This window comes from Ctenopharyngodon idella, chromosome 1 (genome assembly GCF_019924925.1).
Source record: "Ctenopharyngodon idella isolate HZGC_01 chromosome 1, HZGC01, whole genome shotgun sequence".
Classification (NCBI taxonomy): Eukaryota; Metazoa; Chordata; class Actinopteri; order Cypriniformes; family Xenocyprididae; genus Ctenopharyngodon; species Ctenopharyngodon idella.
In genome coordinates this window covers 20,133,053-20,151,045 of record NC_067220.1, presented here as the reverse complement: position 1 = coordinate 20,151,045, position 17,993 = coordinate 20,133,053, and the positions used below count along the sequence as shown (strand labels likewise).

General features: G+C 40.7%; 1 protein-coding gene across 1 annotated transcript in view; it reads left to right on the top strand.

Annotated features, from left to right (window-relative positions):
* The window catches only part of chrna8 (cholinergic receptor, nicotinic, alpha 8), a 69,737-nt gene that overhangs the window by 15,768 nt on the left and 35,976 nt on the right, over positions 1–17,993 (top strand). The window contains exon 2 of the mRNA XM_051916573.1: positions 4,508–4,647. Within this exon, the coding sequence (XP_051772533.1) occupies positions 4,508–4,647 (140 nt within the window). The remainder of the gene's footprint in view (positions 1–4,507; positions 4,648–17,993) is intronic.

The window sequence follows — 17,993 nt, the reverse complement described above, 5'->3', positions numbered from 1 at the left end:
GCTTGTTGGTTTGACACTGATGTGATGCATATCTTGCATCTAAATCCTGAGAGTTTGCATCAGTGCATTCATTCAAAACTTGATTCATGTTGAACAGGTTTTATGTGAGCTGCATATAGTTTGCTCTGTCACTCTCTCTTTCTGTCACAGTTACAATCTCACGCACAGATACACAGAACATACGCTCCTCTTAATTTCCTCATATGCATTATGAGTCAGGAGAGTGTGAATGATGCCTCTCGCTTAGAATGTGAATGGGTTCCTTTGATTTATGAAGGAAATTCTGCTTATATAACAGCATAACTACACAGAATCTAAACATAGACATCATCACAGATGTTCCAAGAAAATTCAATTACGCACATTGAATTATCCTGGACTGCTAATATTATGTCACTCATTAGTTTGTTGAAATTTTCCGTTTCATCTCTCCATCTCATCGTGTTTTTACATTTGAGCAAATCCCATTTGTACACATCAGGGGGCTTCTTTGGAAGGAGTGTGTCAGTTATGAATATTTTATACTGCTGATATGCTGCAGTTTTACATATTCTTTTCTTCTTTCAGACTGTCCCCTCCATGTGTAATTCACAGGACAACAGCAATGTCTATCAGGAATTAGTCTCTGAGTTACTGAGTCACCTATCAGAGCAAGTGGAAATCAAATCTGTCTGAAGATTAATTAAAAATTTAACTCCAAACCATCTCTCGTGCTGTAATGATGGGTCGGCAGAGCGGGGATCCAGTTGCAGCTTTATTAAGAATAGTAGATACACAGGTAGACAGGGGCAAAGGCAAGAACATAAACAGGGACAGGCAAGGGTCGAGGCAGGCGGCAGACAAACGGTATCAGGAAGCAGGCAGAGATCAGGGCAGGCGGCAAACAAACACAGTCCAGTAAGCAGGCAAGGATCAGGGCAGGCAGCAGAGAATCACAACGAATAAACAGTCCAACAGAAACAGAGTAAACAGTCCACAAGAAAACGCTCAGAGTTGATCACCGGGGCAAATCAAGACTTCGCAATCGGGTGGTGTGTGTGTGTGAGTCTTTTATAGTCCAGGTAGTGTGCTAAACTGTATGTGGCAACAGGTGATTGGTGTGGAGTGTGCATGTGATTGGCAGGGAGAATTATGGGAAATGGAGTCCAGGAACTGACAGGAACAGACGGTGATCATGACATAACGCCCCCTTCCGGAAGGCGCGTCCTCGCGGCGTAAATGGCACAGATAGGGAGGGGGGGTGGGTGCATTGGAGACGTAGACAGCAACAGGGTCTCCAATGCAGATCTAGGAACTCAGGCAGCCACGGTGGGTCATGTGCCACGGGTAGCCATGGTGGGTCAGGTTCCACGGGCAGCCATGGCGGGTCAGGTGCCACGGGCAGCCATGGCGGGTCAGGAGCCACGGGCAGCCATGGCGGGTCAGGAGCCACGGGCAGCCATGGCGGGTCAGGAGCCACGGGCAGCCATGGCGGGTCAGGAGTGTCGGGAGGCCACGGCAGGTCAGGTAGCTCGGGCAACCACGGCAGGTCAGGTGGCTCAGGCGGCCACGGTAGGTCAGGTGGCTTGGGCGACCACGGCAGGTCAGGTGGCTTAGGCAGCCACGGTAGGTCAGGTGGCTTGGGCGACCACGGCGGGTCAGGTGGCTTGGGCGCCCACGGCGGGTCAGGTGGCTTGGGCGACCACGGCAGGTCAGGATCCGTAGCCGGCCACAGCAGTTCACAGGCAGTTGAAGGCCGTGGTCGTGTAAGGTCCCCACTCGCAAGCTCAAGCAGTTCGGAGGCCGCTGATGATCGCGGCCGTGCAGGGTCCCCACCCGCAAGCTCAAGCAGTTCGGAGGCCGCTGATGATCGCGGCTGTGCAGGGTCCCCACCCGCAAGCTCCCCACCCTCAGGTATATGGCCCCCCCCAAAAAAGTTCTTGGAGAATTCAACGGAGGCCGTGGCGGTTTCGTGGGTAAGGAGCTCGGGTGGCGCCGGCAGGGCAAGGAGCTCGGGTGGCGCCGGCAGGGCAAGGAGCTCGGGTGGCGCCGGCAGGGCAAGGAGCTCGGGTGGCGCCGGCAGGGCAAGGAGCTCGGGTGGCGCCGGCAGGGCAAGGAGCTCGGCGACGGCCTCCGTGGCCGTATCAGGAAGAGCGGGCTGCTCGGGGACGGCAGCGGGCTGCTCGGGGACTGACTCACGGGCTGGAGCGGGCTCTGGAGCGGACTCACTGGCTGGAACGACCCCTACGTTCACAGACACTGGCGGGGCGGCCATCTTGCCCGTGGGCACTGGCAAAGCGGCCATCTTGTCCATAGCATCCAGAGAGTTTGAGTGCGTAGCAACCGGCGCGTTTGAGTGCGTAGCAACCGGCGAGCTTGAGTGCGTAGCAACCGGCGAGCTTGAGTGCGTAGCAACCGGCGAGCTTGAGTGCGTAGCAACCGGCGAGCTTGAGTGCGTAGCAACCGGCGCGTTTGAGTGCGAGGCGGCCGGCGGGCTTGAGTGCGAGGCGGCCGGCGGAGGTTTAGGAATGCCAGCCGCTCGTGGTGAAGTCAGCGGTGGATCAGCCACACTGGAACGCAACCCTCTCCGCTTCCGGACAGATGCAGAGACGTGACGTGATTCTAGACGGTCAACGGAGATTTGACTTGGCTCTGGAAGATCAGCGGAGACATGGTGGCCGCCATTTTATGAATGCTCTCTGTAGAGGCAGCCATTACATGAGGGGATGAGGTGTCGCGTTCCTCCGCGACACCCACGGTAAAGCTAGAGCCACTCATCTGTAATGCCAGATCTATATATTGTTCTAGCGTCCCATCAGGGTCATGCAATGGCATGATGGAACGGAGCGGATCAGACAGTCCCCCGCGAAAGAATATCATGAGGCATACAGTGTCAAAGGTGGTTAAGTGTGCCAGTTCAATAAAGTCCTTGACATAGTCCTCTACCGTTCTGTCTCCTTGATGGAGACACATTAACTGGACGGATGGACTCATGTTAGCTGAGACAGGAACACTCACGGTAGCTGCTGGATCTTGTGTTGGCGAAGTCTTCTGTAATGATGGGTCGGCAGAGCGGGGATCCAGTTGCAGCTTTATTAAGAATAGTAGATACACAGGTAGACAGGGGCAAAGGCAAGAACATAAACAGGGACAGGCAAGGGTCGAGGCAGGCGGCAGACAAACGGTATCAGGAAGCAGGCAGAGATCAGGGCAGGCAGCAAACAAACACAGTCCAGTAAGCAGGCAAGGATCAGGGCAGGCAGCAGAGAATCACAACGAATAAACAGTCCAACAGAAACAGAGTAAACAGTCCACAAGAAAACGCTCAGAGTTGATCACCGGGGCAAATCAAGACTTCGCAATCGGGTGGTGTGTGTGTGAGTCTTTTATAGTCCAGGTAGTGTGCTAAACTGTATGTGGCAACAGGTGATTGGTGTGGAGTGTGCATGTGATTGGCAGGGAGTATTATGGGAAATGGAGTCCAGGAACTGACAGGAACAGACGGTGATCGTGACACGTGCAATCCATCTTGATGAGATCGTTCACAAAATTCTGCCAATACTTACACTTGTTTCAAACCATTATACCGCAAAAAGGGAGAATTGTAATGGCTGGAGCCCAGAATGCATCGTTTGTCACTTTTGTTGATGGACTTATCAACTGTATCTTTCATCTTTATTTTACGCCCAAGGTTGGATTCCACAGCATTAGGCCTTTATTGCCATTTGCTGTTGTCTTGTCCTTTTCCTTTTAAGCTCAAAACCATTAGGAAGTAATAATTTAATCATGTGAAGCCAGACTGCAGGATGCACCGTGAGACAAAATTTAAAGCTTTTATTTTACCATGCAATTACCGTCAAGTTTCGAGAAAGGATCACAAGAGTGGTCCACAGGACTTGTGTGCAATATATACATTTTTTGCAGTCGTGCGATAGCTTGGTGTGAAGAACAGTCCAAAGTTTATGTTATTATTCACTGATATTCTTGCTTTCCATTGAGCAGTTAACCGCTGCAGATCCGCTTTGTGAACAAAGACCAGGTTCAGACCAGGTTTATGAACTGGATCAAATGATATTTTGAAAAGAATGTTTCATTCACAAATACCTCACTACTCACAAACTCTCAGAAACACATATCATATGGACCATCTTTATTATACTTTAAAGTCACCATAAAATCAAAATGGACAATTAATTTTTTTTTTTTTTTTAATCGAATATTGCCATATTTATTATGAAAGATTTATTTGTGCACATCATTCAAAGATCCAACGATCCAATCAATTCCCGATGGACAAAATCAAGTCCCGGCCTACATTTTTTCTTGTACAAGAAGCTGTTTCACTATACAGGGAAGAAAAGAGTATCAGAACTTCTGTTTCATGCTTTCATGCTTTCTTTGCCTCCTTTTAACTGCATGGAAAGACTAGTAAATTCCTCAAAATGTCTTTTGTGTTTATAGATTTGAAACTACATGAGGGCCAATAAAATATGACAGTATTCTAACACGTCTTTCTTTCTTTCTATAGACTCGTTACAAGGGGAATATCAGCGAAAGTTGTATAAGGAATTGATGGACAACTATAACAGACTGGAAAGGCCTGTGCTCAATGATTCTGCACCCATAGTGGTGGAGCTTGGACTCACGCTGCTTCAGATCATAGATGTGGTGAGTGTCTGCATCTGCTTCTCTTTTATGTGATCTTCCTTTCATGACGCTGGTTTGTATCACACTATGCATATTCCACTTCCCACTGTTTTCAATGGTGATTTGCAGTTGGATCTATCTCTTTACAACTGTATCCACTGATTTCAATTTGAATGATAAGACTGTATATGGAGTACGATGAAGGTCATTGTGCTAGGTTTTGGCATCAACATCAAATTAAAAAGTGTGAGACTTTCTTTGAAAAGCCATGAATTGAAATAGTGTAAAGCGTGTACCTATGACGAACAAACAAAAGACAATTGTTTAAAAACAAACTACTATAAAATCCCTGAATGAAAAACATTCAGTCTTATTAACAGTATGTTTCAAATTCTTCTATTATAGTCTCTGTTGGTCCACCTAAGTACATTATTTACCTCAATTTTACCATATACTGGGATTGTCAAACATGGTCTTTGATGGTAGCTTACATGTGGTGGAACATACATGGTGCCTATGTGTCAACCATAGCAATTATGTTGATAATTTGTGAACTGACTTCATAGATCCACTAAAATCACCTTGAGAACAGTTAGATCTTTATCATAATTTGTGTGCATATGTCACTTGATTTATCTAATGCGATGAAATGTATATATTTTATTTGTGGCTTAAATGTTTTTATCATCTACTGTAAACATCAAGAGCCTACTGAATTTTTTGCTTCAAAGTGCTAAGGAAAGTCCAAACAACCTAACAATTAACACCTTTTTTATAGTGCTAGTTTTAATATTTTGACCCGTTTGGACCCATGAGTTGACCATTTCATTTGGGGACTGTGCTGTTAATGAAAATGTTTGTTTTCTGCTCCTCAGCAGATGTTGTTTTCCTTTCACTAGGCTCTTAATAATTTAAATAATTTCTTTGTATACCAGCTTCCAGTGCTCAGTACAGTACTGAACCCTTTAATTTAAGAAAATCCCTATGGTTATAATTGTAAGGGTATTAAAACTAGGGTTTTCTTAACTTAAGTGGTTCGTTGGAACCCACTACATTTTTTTTTCTTCTAATTTTTAGAGAACAAAACAGCTATTACACAGTAGGAAATAATAATAAAAATGAAAAACAAGATCCTTAATTAACTCGTTTTTGTAGATTTGCATCACATATCATTGTTAACGTTATCGATCCTGTAAATTTGGGATACTAGTGCACATCCATAGTAGTACCAATATGTATTATATGTAGATTCATTTACACTAATTAAATTGAAACAACCCAATAAATTCATTAAATAACTTACATTTGGCAATTTAAGACAAATTGGAGTCTGTTCTACTCTGACACATTTTCCATTTTCATTTTCACATGCCAGACGAATATATATGTTGATGTTTCATCACAGCGGGAGTCCCTGAGCATGAAAAGATCCACATTAAACATTAATAAGATAACTTTTTGGCTCAGTAGCTGTTGCACTTGACAGTGCATAAATATCAATCACATAAATATGTGGGCAATAAATAAGGTGGGCAAAATAAATGGATAATGTCTCAGGGTTATAACCCGATTCCCTGAGATGTGAGCGAGATGCTATCACTGAATTGACGCTATGGGAACTCCTTTAGCGTGAGCCGGTGTCTGAATCACGTGCAATACACGCCTATGTCATTGTCCACGGACGAAGTCAGGTGACAATACATAGAGCGTGACTAAGGGTGTACTCACACTAGGCTCTCTGAACCGTGCCTGAACGTGTTTGACCCCCAAAGCCCAGTTCGTTTGACTAGTGTGATCGCTCCGTATCGTGCCCTTGCGCGGTTCGTTTAGCTGTCCCTGGCCTGCTTGGAAGAGATGGGCCAGAGCACGGTTCGGTTGGGCTCGAGCGTGGTTCGCATGCAGTGTGAGCGCTAACTGTGCCGGAGCACGGAACAGCTACTACTTTTGTGTGCGCTACTGTCATCATAATGACGGCAAACATCTTTATTACTACTTGGATAGTACACTTTTCAATTCATGTAATTAATTCGAGTGTATTTAGGTTTATAACGGGTCTGATTCTCACCTTATTGATGAACAGGAATTGTAGTTTTCGAGTAAAGCTGCAAATTCCTCCATTAACATCAGCCTTCGTAATAATCCTCTGATAAAGTGAAAATCGCTGCGGCATAAATGATAAATCTATTAGGCAATATCTTAGTGAAAGTGCGTTTCTTCCTGTTTTCTTCCATACAAAAAGTTGCATCGTATATGACGTAAGACCAGCGGGGGAGTGGGGAGGGGGACAATTGCGCTCGGGCTTGGTTCAAGGCAACCGTGCCTAGTGTGAGTACACCCTAAGTCTATAAAAGGCACAAGCCCGTCACCAGATTCATTTGTCTGAAGAAGCCTTGCAGGCGTACTTGAAGTATGGCAATGTGATGTAGCGTCTTGTTCCCATCTCAGGGAACTGGGTTACATACGTAACTCTGAGATGTACCTTTTCAAGGGAACATCAACCCTACATCATTGCGTTGATGCTATTGGAACACAATACCCACACCACCATACTGAGAGGATGCCTGCACCACAGGTTGTGTCCTACACACCCAAATAATTACCAGCCCATTTCCAAGTTCTCGAGACATTTGTCAACAATCAATTGAAGGACTTTCTTTCTGTTAATAATATCTTGTCTGATATTCAATCTGATTTTAGAAAACAACATAGCACAACTACGGCAGCCTTAAAAGTACTAAATGATCTTATTGAATCTGTTGATAACAAGAAACGCTGTGCAGCCTTATTCATTGATCTATCCAAAACATTTTATACTGTTGATCATACCTTACTGATACAACAACCCTTCAGTATTGGATTATCTAAACATGCTATTGGTTGGTTTAATAACAATCTCTCAAACAGATCTCAATGTGTACAGGCAGAAGGTTTTAGCTCTTGTTCACTTTATGTAACTAGAGGTGAGTCACAGGCCACTCCTATTTACTATATATATATATATAAATAATATTGATCAAAAAGTTCATAATTCAAATTTTTACTATTACGCTGATGATACAGTTATATATAGTTCAGCATCCACACCTAATCTGGCTCTCTCTCAGTTACAGCTTGCTTTTAATATTGTTCAGCGTAACTTATTTTAACTAAAACTAGTTTTAAATGCTGATAAAACAAAATTTATGTTGTTTTCTGAATCAAAATCAATCACTCATAATCTTCTTTCTATTACTACTTCTCAAGGTTTGGAGATTGAGCTTGTGTCTCAGTATAGGTATCTCGGGATTTTAATTGATGACTCTCTCTCCCCTGGCCCTCATGTTCAGCAACTGGTGGAAAGATTGAAACTGAAATTGGGTTTTCTATTTTAGAATCAAATTTTGCCTTTCCTTCGAGGCTAAAAAGAGACTTCTTGCCGCCGCTTTTATGTCTGTACTGGACTAGGTGATGTTATATATATGCACGCATATATACAATGTTTGTTTACATGCTTTAGATCCTGTTTATCATGGTGCACTGAGGTTTATAACAAATATTAAAACCCACACTCATCATTATGTCTTGTATGGTAGAATGGGCCCTGATGCCTAGATGCAAAGCGACACCGTGCACCTCTTAGGCAAGAGATACCATATCCGAAAGCCAGTGAGATATGGTCTGCTTGGTAGCAGCAGAATTTTGGTTGTGCTCCTCCAAAGCAGACAAAGAATTGATCGGATTTACGCCACTGGCCTGAGTGGTGGACATAATTCCTAAGGGCCCGAACTGTACATAATTTATTAAGCCTCCTGCTCCTGAGTTTCAAACAGTGGAGGGTAGAAGGCTTGGAAAACAACAGGATGATTATGAAGGCACCCTTGGGACGTAATCTGGCCAAGGGTGCAATATCACCTTGACCAGTCCAGGGGCAAAATCCAGACAGGAAGAAGCAACTGAGAGGGCCTGCAAATTCCCTAACCTCTTAAGAGAAGTAATCGCTACTAACAGAGCTATCTTAAGAGTCAGAAGCTTCTCTGAGGCTGACTACAAAGGTTCAAAGGGAGCTTCTGACAGCCCTTCTAACAGAATAGAGAGATCCCATGAGGGAACCCGTAGTCTGTAGATAGGCCTAAGCCATCTAGCACTGCACAAGAAACAGGGTTAAAATGGCGCTGTTCACACCAAGATGAGAAGAGACACCATTTAAGAGAATGACTTTGAGCAACTCCTCATTAGATTTCGGATACAAGGGCTTCCTATCAGCTGCACCAGACTCGTAACCCTCCTCTACGTCTAGCTTCTTGAAGCTAGACACCCCAGATGGCAGGTTGACGTCTAGACCGGAAGATATAACAGAGAGAGCTTCCAAGTCCAGAGCGGGACCTTCGGAGTCAGTAGAGAGAGCATGAGAAAGGGCTGGGCCCATCTCAGGCTCTTCTAACAGCTCCATCTGCGAGCCTCATGATCTGAGTCGCTTTGGCCTGGTCCAAACCATGAGGTGCAGAGACAAACTCTCCTTTGTCATCAAAGTGGGGGAGACGGGAGCAGAGCATCCTCACTGTAAATGCTTTGCAGGGAGGACAGTCAGCTCCTTCGAGAGTTGACCTAGCGTGCTCCGCTCCCAAACACAAAAAACACAAAACTTGGTCCGTTATCCATGGGAATACAGCGGGGACAAGGTGGAACACATCTCGTAAACTTCTTGCTCATTTTTAGCCAAACTCCTGGTCACCGGCTCATGCTGAAGGCGCTCCCGTAGCATCAACACAATGACACAGCACTGATGTTCCCTCGAAAGGGAGCAATAGATTGATATCAAAGGATTTTTTAGGAGATGGGGTACATTTTGTCTTCAGAACTATTTTAGCCTTTGGCCATTGCGCTGCATTTCCATAATACAGTCCTGCATGATACCCCCTTTGATTTGGTAGGGCCCAAATACCCATATGATGAATCCAGCTCTCTTGGCATATAGAACCTAAACTGTGTACAACGTTACTAAAAATACATACTGTACTCTGCACTTTAGATTTTCCCCTAAAGAATTAATGATCTGCTGATTTGTAAGGCCAAGGCATTAAACACCATCCTTGCATTTACAAGAGACTTGAACTTAACAGCATGCAATTTAGCTTTCTCATTCTGGAAGATGAGTGCAACATGTTTGCACGGCAGATTATCCTGTAAAATGGCTTATGACCATTAAATGTATATGCGGAGCAACTGTCAGATTTAAAGTGCATCATTTCTATGAACATACTGAAGAGGCACCAAAAAGAATTGCAAAAATAACTGTTTTCAAACAGGTTTTGCTAACAGTATTTTAGAAAATTTTCTGTGAATTGGGTTTTTCCTTTTAATATTTTAACCTCTTCCTTTATGCAAACAATACAAAAACTTAAAAAAAAAAAAAACAAAAAAAAAAAAAAGTAAGAAACTAAAAGTATGCATGCCTGACTGTCCTATTTCCACTGTCCCAAAAGACCCGTCACCTGGCTGAAATCTATCTCCATTCGCCCATCTCACCGTGTGAATTATGAAATATCTGTTTATCCTGTGTGTTAAATCATGGCTGCCATGGCGTGGCTATTGCACGGCCCCAGATGGCGAGAGGCCCAAAGGCTATGACTGGGATGCTGTGAAACCGTGAACGCATGAGTTGTTCGCAATCAGCTAAAGGGGGGCTGGGGGTGGCAGCTGCCACACCATTCTACATCACCGCAGTGCCGGGAGGGTTATGAGTGTGAGGATAGGTGGACTGTGAGAAACAAAAGCTGAAAAATACTTGGCATTGAAAAGGCCTCTGTTTGATTTGTAATGCAGTGTGTCCATTACATTACAGCATGGCATAGAATTTTATGATTATGTGCAATAAAAACTTTACACAAACATATCAGAAGTGGCTTAAATGGAAACAGTTTGTAGTTTTAGGAGACAATACAGTAGTTTGAATTAATGTTGCCTGATGGAACTCTAGTTAATGATCTAGAATCTAGAGTTCAAATGCAGACAGTGTTGACCAGTGAACTACTGAGCTAATGAACTATTATACCCTACAACCAATTTTAAAGCTGCAGTCTGTAACGTTTTTGGTTAAAAATCATCCAAAATCAATTTGAGCAAGTACATAACCAGCCAGTGTCCAAACTATCTCCTTACCTTAGCCCGATTCACAACGGTAAGCTTGTAATAATGTTAATAATGTTTTATAATAAAATCGGTACTGGTGGGTTTCCGTGGGAAATTCGAGCATTCGGCTAAATGGCATGTGAGGCGGATCACTTATAGCCTTTTCTCACAGCAGCTGGAATAATTAAACTTACCATTTTGATGGCGGATTGTCATCCAGAAAGGTTAAAGTGACAATCATCAGTGACAACTGGAGATTAACCCGTAGTCTAAAGCAAAAGACTTCGGACTGCGGAGTGGCTACAAAAATTGAAATCTACAGGTAACGTTAATACACACTAAATACACATAGTCACGCAATGCTGATGTTGTTAACATTAACTATTTGAGAACAAAGTATAACAATAATAATAATTTGCGTGATCCGAGCTAAGCGATCGTTAGATTTAAACACCATTTTCAGCGCGATTGTAATGCTTTTTTTCTCAGTTGGTCAGAACAAAAGTGGCAGACATGTTACTTACTAGTTCAGATGACATTTTCTGGTTTTCTTATTTTTTTGGTCATACTTCCAAGGCATAAAGTCTGTGATTCCGAAGTACAGTATCCACACTGATGTGGTGGCTGACAGCAAACATTAGATTCATCCGCGCAGAGGAGCCGTGCCGATGCACAACCCACGTAAAGATGATAATTCTGCAAATAACTGCAATTGCAGGTTTCAAAATGAGATGGCGACAAAGAGACAAAACATATGGACTGCAGCTTTAAGGTTGTATTTTTTACCAGAGAAAATTCATTTGACTAGTCCTTCATCTTTTTAAAAAAGGAAAACTGTTTTTATGGTAAGACACTAACAATCAAAGTGCGTGGGGTCAAGCAATAAACTTTATTAAAAAAATAAATAAATAAATAAAAAATAAAAAAACATTTTCAACAAATAAAAATTATACATGTTAGCATGAGTCTGAGTGAATTGATAACTGCCTAATATCATGACCACATAATGCCACGATAATACACTCACCAGAAATAGGAAACCACTGTGTTGTTTACTTTACAAACGGGAGTCAGTAACAGATAACCATAATTCTGCTAGAGTAGTGTTCCCACCTCCAAAATTACGATTTTAGGCAAATGTACAGCTCAAATAATAAACAGCTTTTTACTGAATAATTAATGTAAGTGTTCGCATTTCTGCTTTAAAATCTCCTGGAGCACTGGCCCAGTTTACTTACGTCGTAAGAGCATTACTGTAAGCTCAGTTAACATCTACAAAAAAAAAATAAAATATGGACATATTTAGATCATTTTCTATGGTAATCAACATGCAACATGATAACGCTTTAGTTGTTTTGAACCTGAAACATTCCTTTAAAAGAGGTCTTGTGGAAGTCAAACACCATGTATAAGATTTGACCCCTTGAGTATGTGTATGTCCTCATAATGGTTCAGCAAACACCTAAAGCGAATTCAGAAAACGCAAACAGCAGTGTTAGAGGGAAGGTTCAGTTCAGGGTAGGAAACTCTCACACTCACCGCCTGGCCAAAGAACCAGTAACCCCTCTATGACCTCCATCCTTCTGTCCTCCAGTCTCCATGCTGTACAGGCCTCTCTCACTCACCGTCTGCCGTCCTCAAACCACAAGACAGCCAGTACCACTCTCTGTCTCTCTCTCTCTCTTTTGCATGGGAACCTGCACTCATGGAAAGACCAAAGCATTCTGTGAACCCTCCACACCAGTTTTTCCATTTCTCACTCTAAGCTCACTCCCTGAAAAATGGTGAAAGAAACCCCGCTCTGAGTTTGCTCTATCCACCATATATTTAACCTAAAAGTGTTAAATTTTTATGTGCATGGCTTATGGTGTCAGCCACTTCCAGTTACTCTGCCTTTACAAAAACAGTCCAACAATCATTTTTTTTTGCCTGTGAAATTTAAATTTTTAATGTGATTGCACATTTAGTATATTAAAGTTTTTTGTTTCATTTTGTGTGTGTGTGTGTTTTATTTTCTTTTGGTACTTTTTGTAAAAGGGGGAATAAAATGGTGGGATCAGGAAATTACCTAAGCTGCACAGCCCAATGGGCTACACCTCTGTCAAAAACACATGGGGAATTCTAGCTGACATCTAATTGTATCATGGGCCGCTAACGTGTTAAGCTCACGATTGGTACAATCTTGGAATGAGCGAGAACACTCAAAAATGTCCAAAATGCTCCTCGCTCCAGGCAAAAATCATACACGCTTTACTCACATACTCTGGGTGTACAGAGAGTGAGAGAGTCAGAGAGAGATAGACAGAGGGTGTAGAGAGATATGGCCTAGAATAGTAGCTTCAATTCTCCATAGTTCTGGCTCCATTGTTCACTTCCCGCTCATATTGTGTGCATATTGTTAGTCACATCCTCTTTTTATCAACTCAAGTGACACTCATTATTATATTCTCCATTTAAAGAGCCTCCAGACTTATGGATAATCTCCTGTCATCTGCAATGCGTGTTCATTCCACAGCTTTTCCATATGAAAGATTCAATTTATCGGTTCACAGAGCGAAAACGCTCATGCACCTCCTTATCTTTACGATCACAAGAGTCAGTCACTGCTCATTACCACAGGCAGGTTTTTATGTGTCTCATTTCCTAAGTATTGTAGAAGTGTTCATTCACAGAATTGTGTTAGTCAGTCGCATTATCCAAAACTCATAATTGGTTATTGACTGTGATGAAGTTTCATGAAGCCTGCAGGTTGATGAGTGAGTCACGATGTTACTCTACAACTATCTACAAAATCAGCACTAAATAAGCAGCTTATGAACTCATGATGAACTCATCTTAAATATGCTGACTTTTTGGAGATGTAGACATAAAAGTAATTCAAACAATTTACAGTATGCTTACTGTAAACAGGTGTTGGGGGTAACGCATTACAAGTAACTTGAGTTACGTAACGAGTAAAGTTACTTTTTCAATTTACAACAAAATATCTAAGTTACTTTTTCACATTTATTGACTGACAGCTCTCCTGTCCCCATGTTGAGAGAAATAAAGTGCAGAGGTGTTGCATGCGCTGTGTGAACATGATGGTTATTGTAGTTCTAGACTAAATGTGAACATGCATTTACTCATCTCACTTGCACAAAAACATTCAGTATTCCTCAAAATGAATATAAACAGTGAAATGTAATCTCAGAATTTTACACAAAATTGTATAATTAACTATATTAAATTACACAAATATAGCCCTACTTTATGTATTTAATCTCACATTAATTAACCAATGTCTTTGCTGCTGACCTTCAATGATCTAATTCAACTATACTAATAAGCAAAAGTTACTTTAGATTAGATTTAGAAATAAGAGTGTTGAACTTCCTTCTCCTGTACCCTATTCTTCTTTAATCCAGAATGGCAGCACAGCTGAAATGTTTGTTTGAGCTGCGCCCTCTACTGTACAGGTGTAAATATGCCTGAGGCTTATTCATTTCACTTTTGGTGTGAAAGGGCCTTAACATTTGCCAAAAATAGAACTTTTTTTTGTTGTTATTAAAAAACAAACAAGCAAGCCCAGCCCAGGTGAGAAAAAAAGTAATGCAAAAGTAATGTAACACATTACTTTTCATAAAAAGTAACTAACGCAATTAGTTACTTTTTTTTAGGGAGTAACGCAATATTGTAATGCATTACTTTTAAAAGTAATTTTCCCCAACATTGTGTAACACTGTGCGATAGAATCACAATGATTCTGTGCATTACACTGATCTCTTGTGTATTGACAGATTAACTGCAGTAGTGTTCACAGAAATGTGCTGGCACTTACAGAGGTTTCCCAGCATGCAATGTGGCATGAATAAATTATGTGGTTGCCTGTTTTCTTGCTGGCTTTATTTGCTGATCCTGTTGTTGTTTTAAGCTATTTATTTTATAATGTTCAGAGTTTGACCTAAAATATTTGTCGTCACCGTTCTTTTGTTTTGTATGCTGAGTGTTGCTATCTGCGGATGGCGGGTTAACAACTCAACCACATGTTCAATGGTGATAACAACCCCTCAGACAAATAGCCCACCCCTCAAATATTTTTTAAATGTTTTATTTATTCTTAATTTATCATAAAAATTTCTCATTTACCTTGAAGTACAAAATTGCACAAAAGTACAAGTAATGATTACACTTCTTTTTTTAATGGCAATCCACTCTTTAGGAGCATTGTTGCCACATACTGTACTGGAAAGTAAACTATATTTCTTGCATGGGTGATGTGCCTAAAGTTTAAAATCTGTATGGATTTTTCATACTGTATAATGGCAGTAAATAGCGACCAGCATTAAGCTTGTTAAAAAAAAGACACAAAAGTATCACAGAATGATCCCATGCAACACATGCTGTATATTACAAGTGTTCTGGGGGTATAGGATAGGGTTTGGCGTAAAACAAACTGAAATTCAGTCTATTATATGAAAATCCTGACCTTGGCTTTAGCGAGACTCTATTAGCGCTGCATTTCACTCTGACTTGTCAAGAAAAAAACACACAAGCTGTGAGAAATCAAGATTAAAATAATTTAGACAGTATTTTATTGCATTGTTTTAGACATAAGCAAAATTATTGGATGTTCATGCAGTATAGGCAGCTTTCTGATGCTGTGTTCATGTTTCAGTGAGATACTGGAATGAAACTGCAATTTTATGAGTACTGCTATATATATGCAGAAAAAGATGTTTGGAAAAACTTAGCTCTAAGGTCTAATTTAAAATGCAGTAATATAGTATATGCTGTCCCTGTTTTTTTCTTTTGGCTGCACATGTTCAATGACCATCTAATGTATATTGCTCACAAAAATAGCAGGACTGGCTGAAAATTGGCAGTTCAAATCTGGTTGGCTACAGTCTAAAAGTCATTGTGTACAGGTTTACCAGTTTGCCAGGAAAACATTGCTATTTAAAATGTATTGGCAGCTACAATGAACTTTAAGCTTCAAATCCACTAATCAATGGATTTTAAGGTTTATGAGGTTGGTGGAATTAATTCTTTGAAAGATATTGAGGGTTTTGTCTGAGGCACTTAATAGAAAGTAATTTAGATTTCCACAGCAGGACTGTTTTCCACTTTATGTCTGTGAAATTATGGATAACACAAAGATACAACAACCATAGTCCTCAAATCTATATTCATTTTTACTGTCAAAAGATCTAAATTTTTATATTCCCCATTATTATATTGTTCACATTTTGATCAAGCATGTCCTTTATATTTAAATGATTCAAGCACAAGAGCTATGGGTATTCCTCTCAGCTTTAATTTTGTACTCTTTCAATTACAACCTGAATTCCGGAAATGTTGGGACGTTTTGTAAATTTGAATAAAATGAAAACTAAAATACTCTCAAATCACATGAGCCAATATTTTATTCACAATAGAACATAGATAACATAACAAATGTTTAAACTGAGAAATTTTTACAATTTTATGAACAAAATGAGCTCATTTCAAATTTGATGCCTGCTACAGGTCTCAAAATAGTTGGGACGGAGGCATGTTTACCATGGTGTAGCATCTCCTCTTCTTTTCAAAATAGTTTGAAGTTGTTGATAGTTCGGGTTGTATTTTCAGTAACTGATATTCAAAACTTTTTCGGATTTAAAGGTAAACTTTAATTATAATAAGGATTAATTGTAACAAAAACAAAACCTTTGTTGTCAGTTTAATTTAATTTGAGAATCCTGTTAGTATTTATAGTGTGTCACTAGTTAAAAGTCTGGCTCTGTGAGACAAGAGCCATACAGATAAAATTTTGGTCAGGATTGTGCTGGCACTCTTATTACAGTCTTTCTTCCCCCTGTCTGACATTGATTGCATGTCACAAGCCCTCAGTTTATCCTTCAGACAACACGTTACATTCACTTTCTTCTGCAGGAGCAGAAAACAACAGGGACTTTAATGTGACAAAGGAACAGACAGAAGGAAGGAAAATAAGTAGAAACAGAAGAGCAAGATAAAAAAAAAAGTAAATGATATATACTCAGCAGAGAAAAACAAAACAAAAGATCAAACAGGAAACTGATGTGTCATGTTAATGGGTTGAAATTTAAGGGTGTACCCCTCTCTCTCTCTCTCTCTCTCTCTCTCTCTCTCTCTCTCTCTCTCTTAATCTCAGGTTTTGACACATATGGAGGATATACTGTATAGAGAAATGACTAACCTTGTGTGGGGACCTCATATCAAGATGGCTTAACAAAGAGACTTTTACTCGCTGAACCCAAGAGTGAGAGACATTCTTTCAAGTGACAGAGTTTTAGCAGACAGGCCAAGAATAGTAATTTAATAATAAAGAAAAAGAAGGGCAAAACAACAAAGCGTTGTTCTCAAGAGTGAGAATTTGACAAAAATAGTAGTAATTCATGACATTTAGTGGCCCTAAAATCAAGGCATTCTTAAAAATCATTTTAAAAAATGCAACAAAGTGTAAATATATCGATATATCAAATATTTTTATACTTTAAAGTGGGAATATACTGCTGACAAGATGGGCTTTTAATAAAACTTGTCTGTATATGTGGGAGAAACAAGTAGTACAAAACACTGAAATTTGTGCTACATGATGAAAGAAAACAGAGTGGCGTTCCCTTTTGCCAAAAACTTCAACTCCCATAATGCACTTATGATTTTGGCACTGATGCTTTATTGATCCGACTGTGTGTGGGCAGTAATACAAGTTCAATTTGTAGTTTTAACAAAAGCTTTAACAAAAGGCCACTTTTTCTGACAAATAAACAGGGATATCCATGGAAGCTTTTATCTCCGCCACAGAAAAAAAAAGGTAATTGCGAATTTTTATCTCACAATTCTGACTTTAATTCTCACATTTGAGATTTTATATCTCACAATTCAACCTTTTTTTTCTCAGAATTGCTAGTTTATATTGTGCAATTCTGACTTTATTTCTTGCAATTGTAAGTTTATATTTCACAGTTCTGGCTTTATTTCTCGCAATAGCGCATTTATAACTCAATTCTGAGAAAAAAACTCCAAAAAGCAATCTTCCCTTTGTTATCTTCTGGGGTTCCTGAACCACAATTCCAAACCCCTTTTTTAAAAACATCTTTGAGGTTTCAGTTATCCCATTTTAATAACCATCTCTGTTCATGCTGGAATGTCCTAGGAACCGAATGGCTAATGCGCCCACTCTGTAGTTGCCAAAAGAGACATCCTTGCGCATTAAACAGGAAGCTCATTGACAGAGGGACTGGAGACAAAAAGCA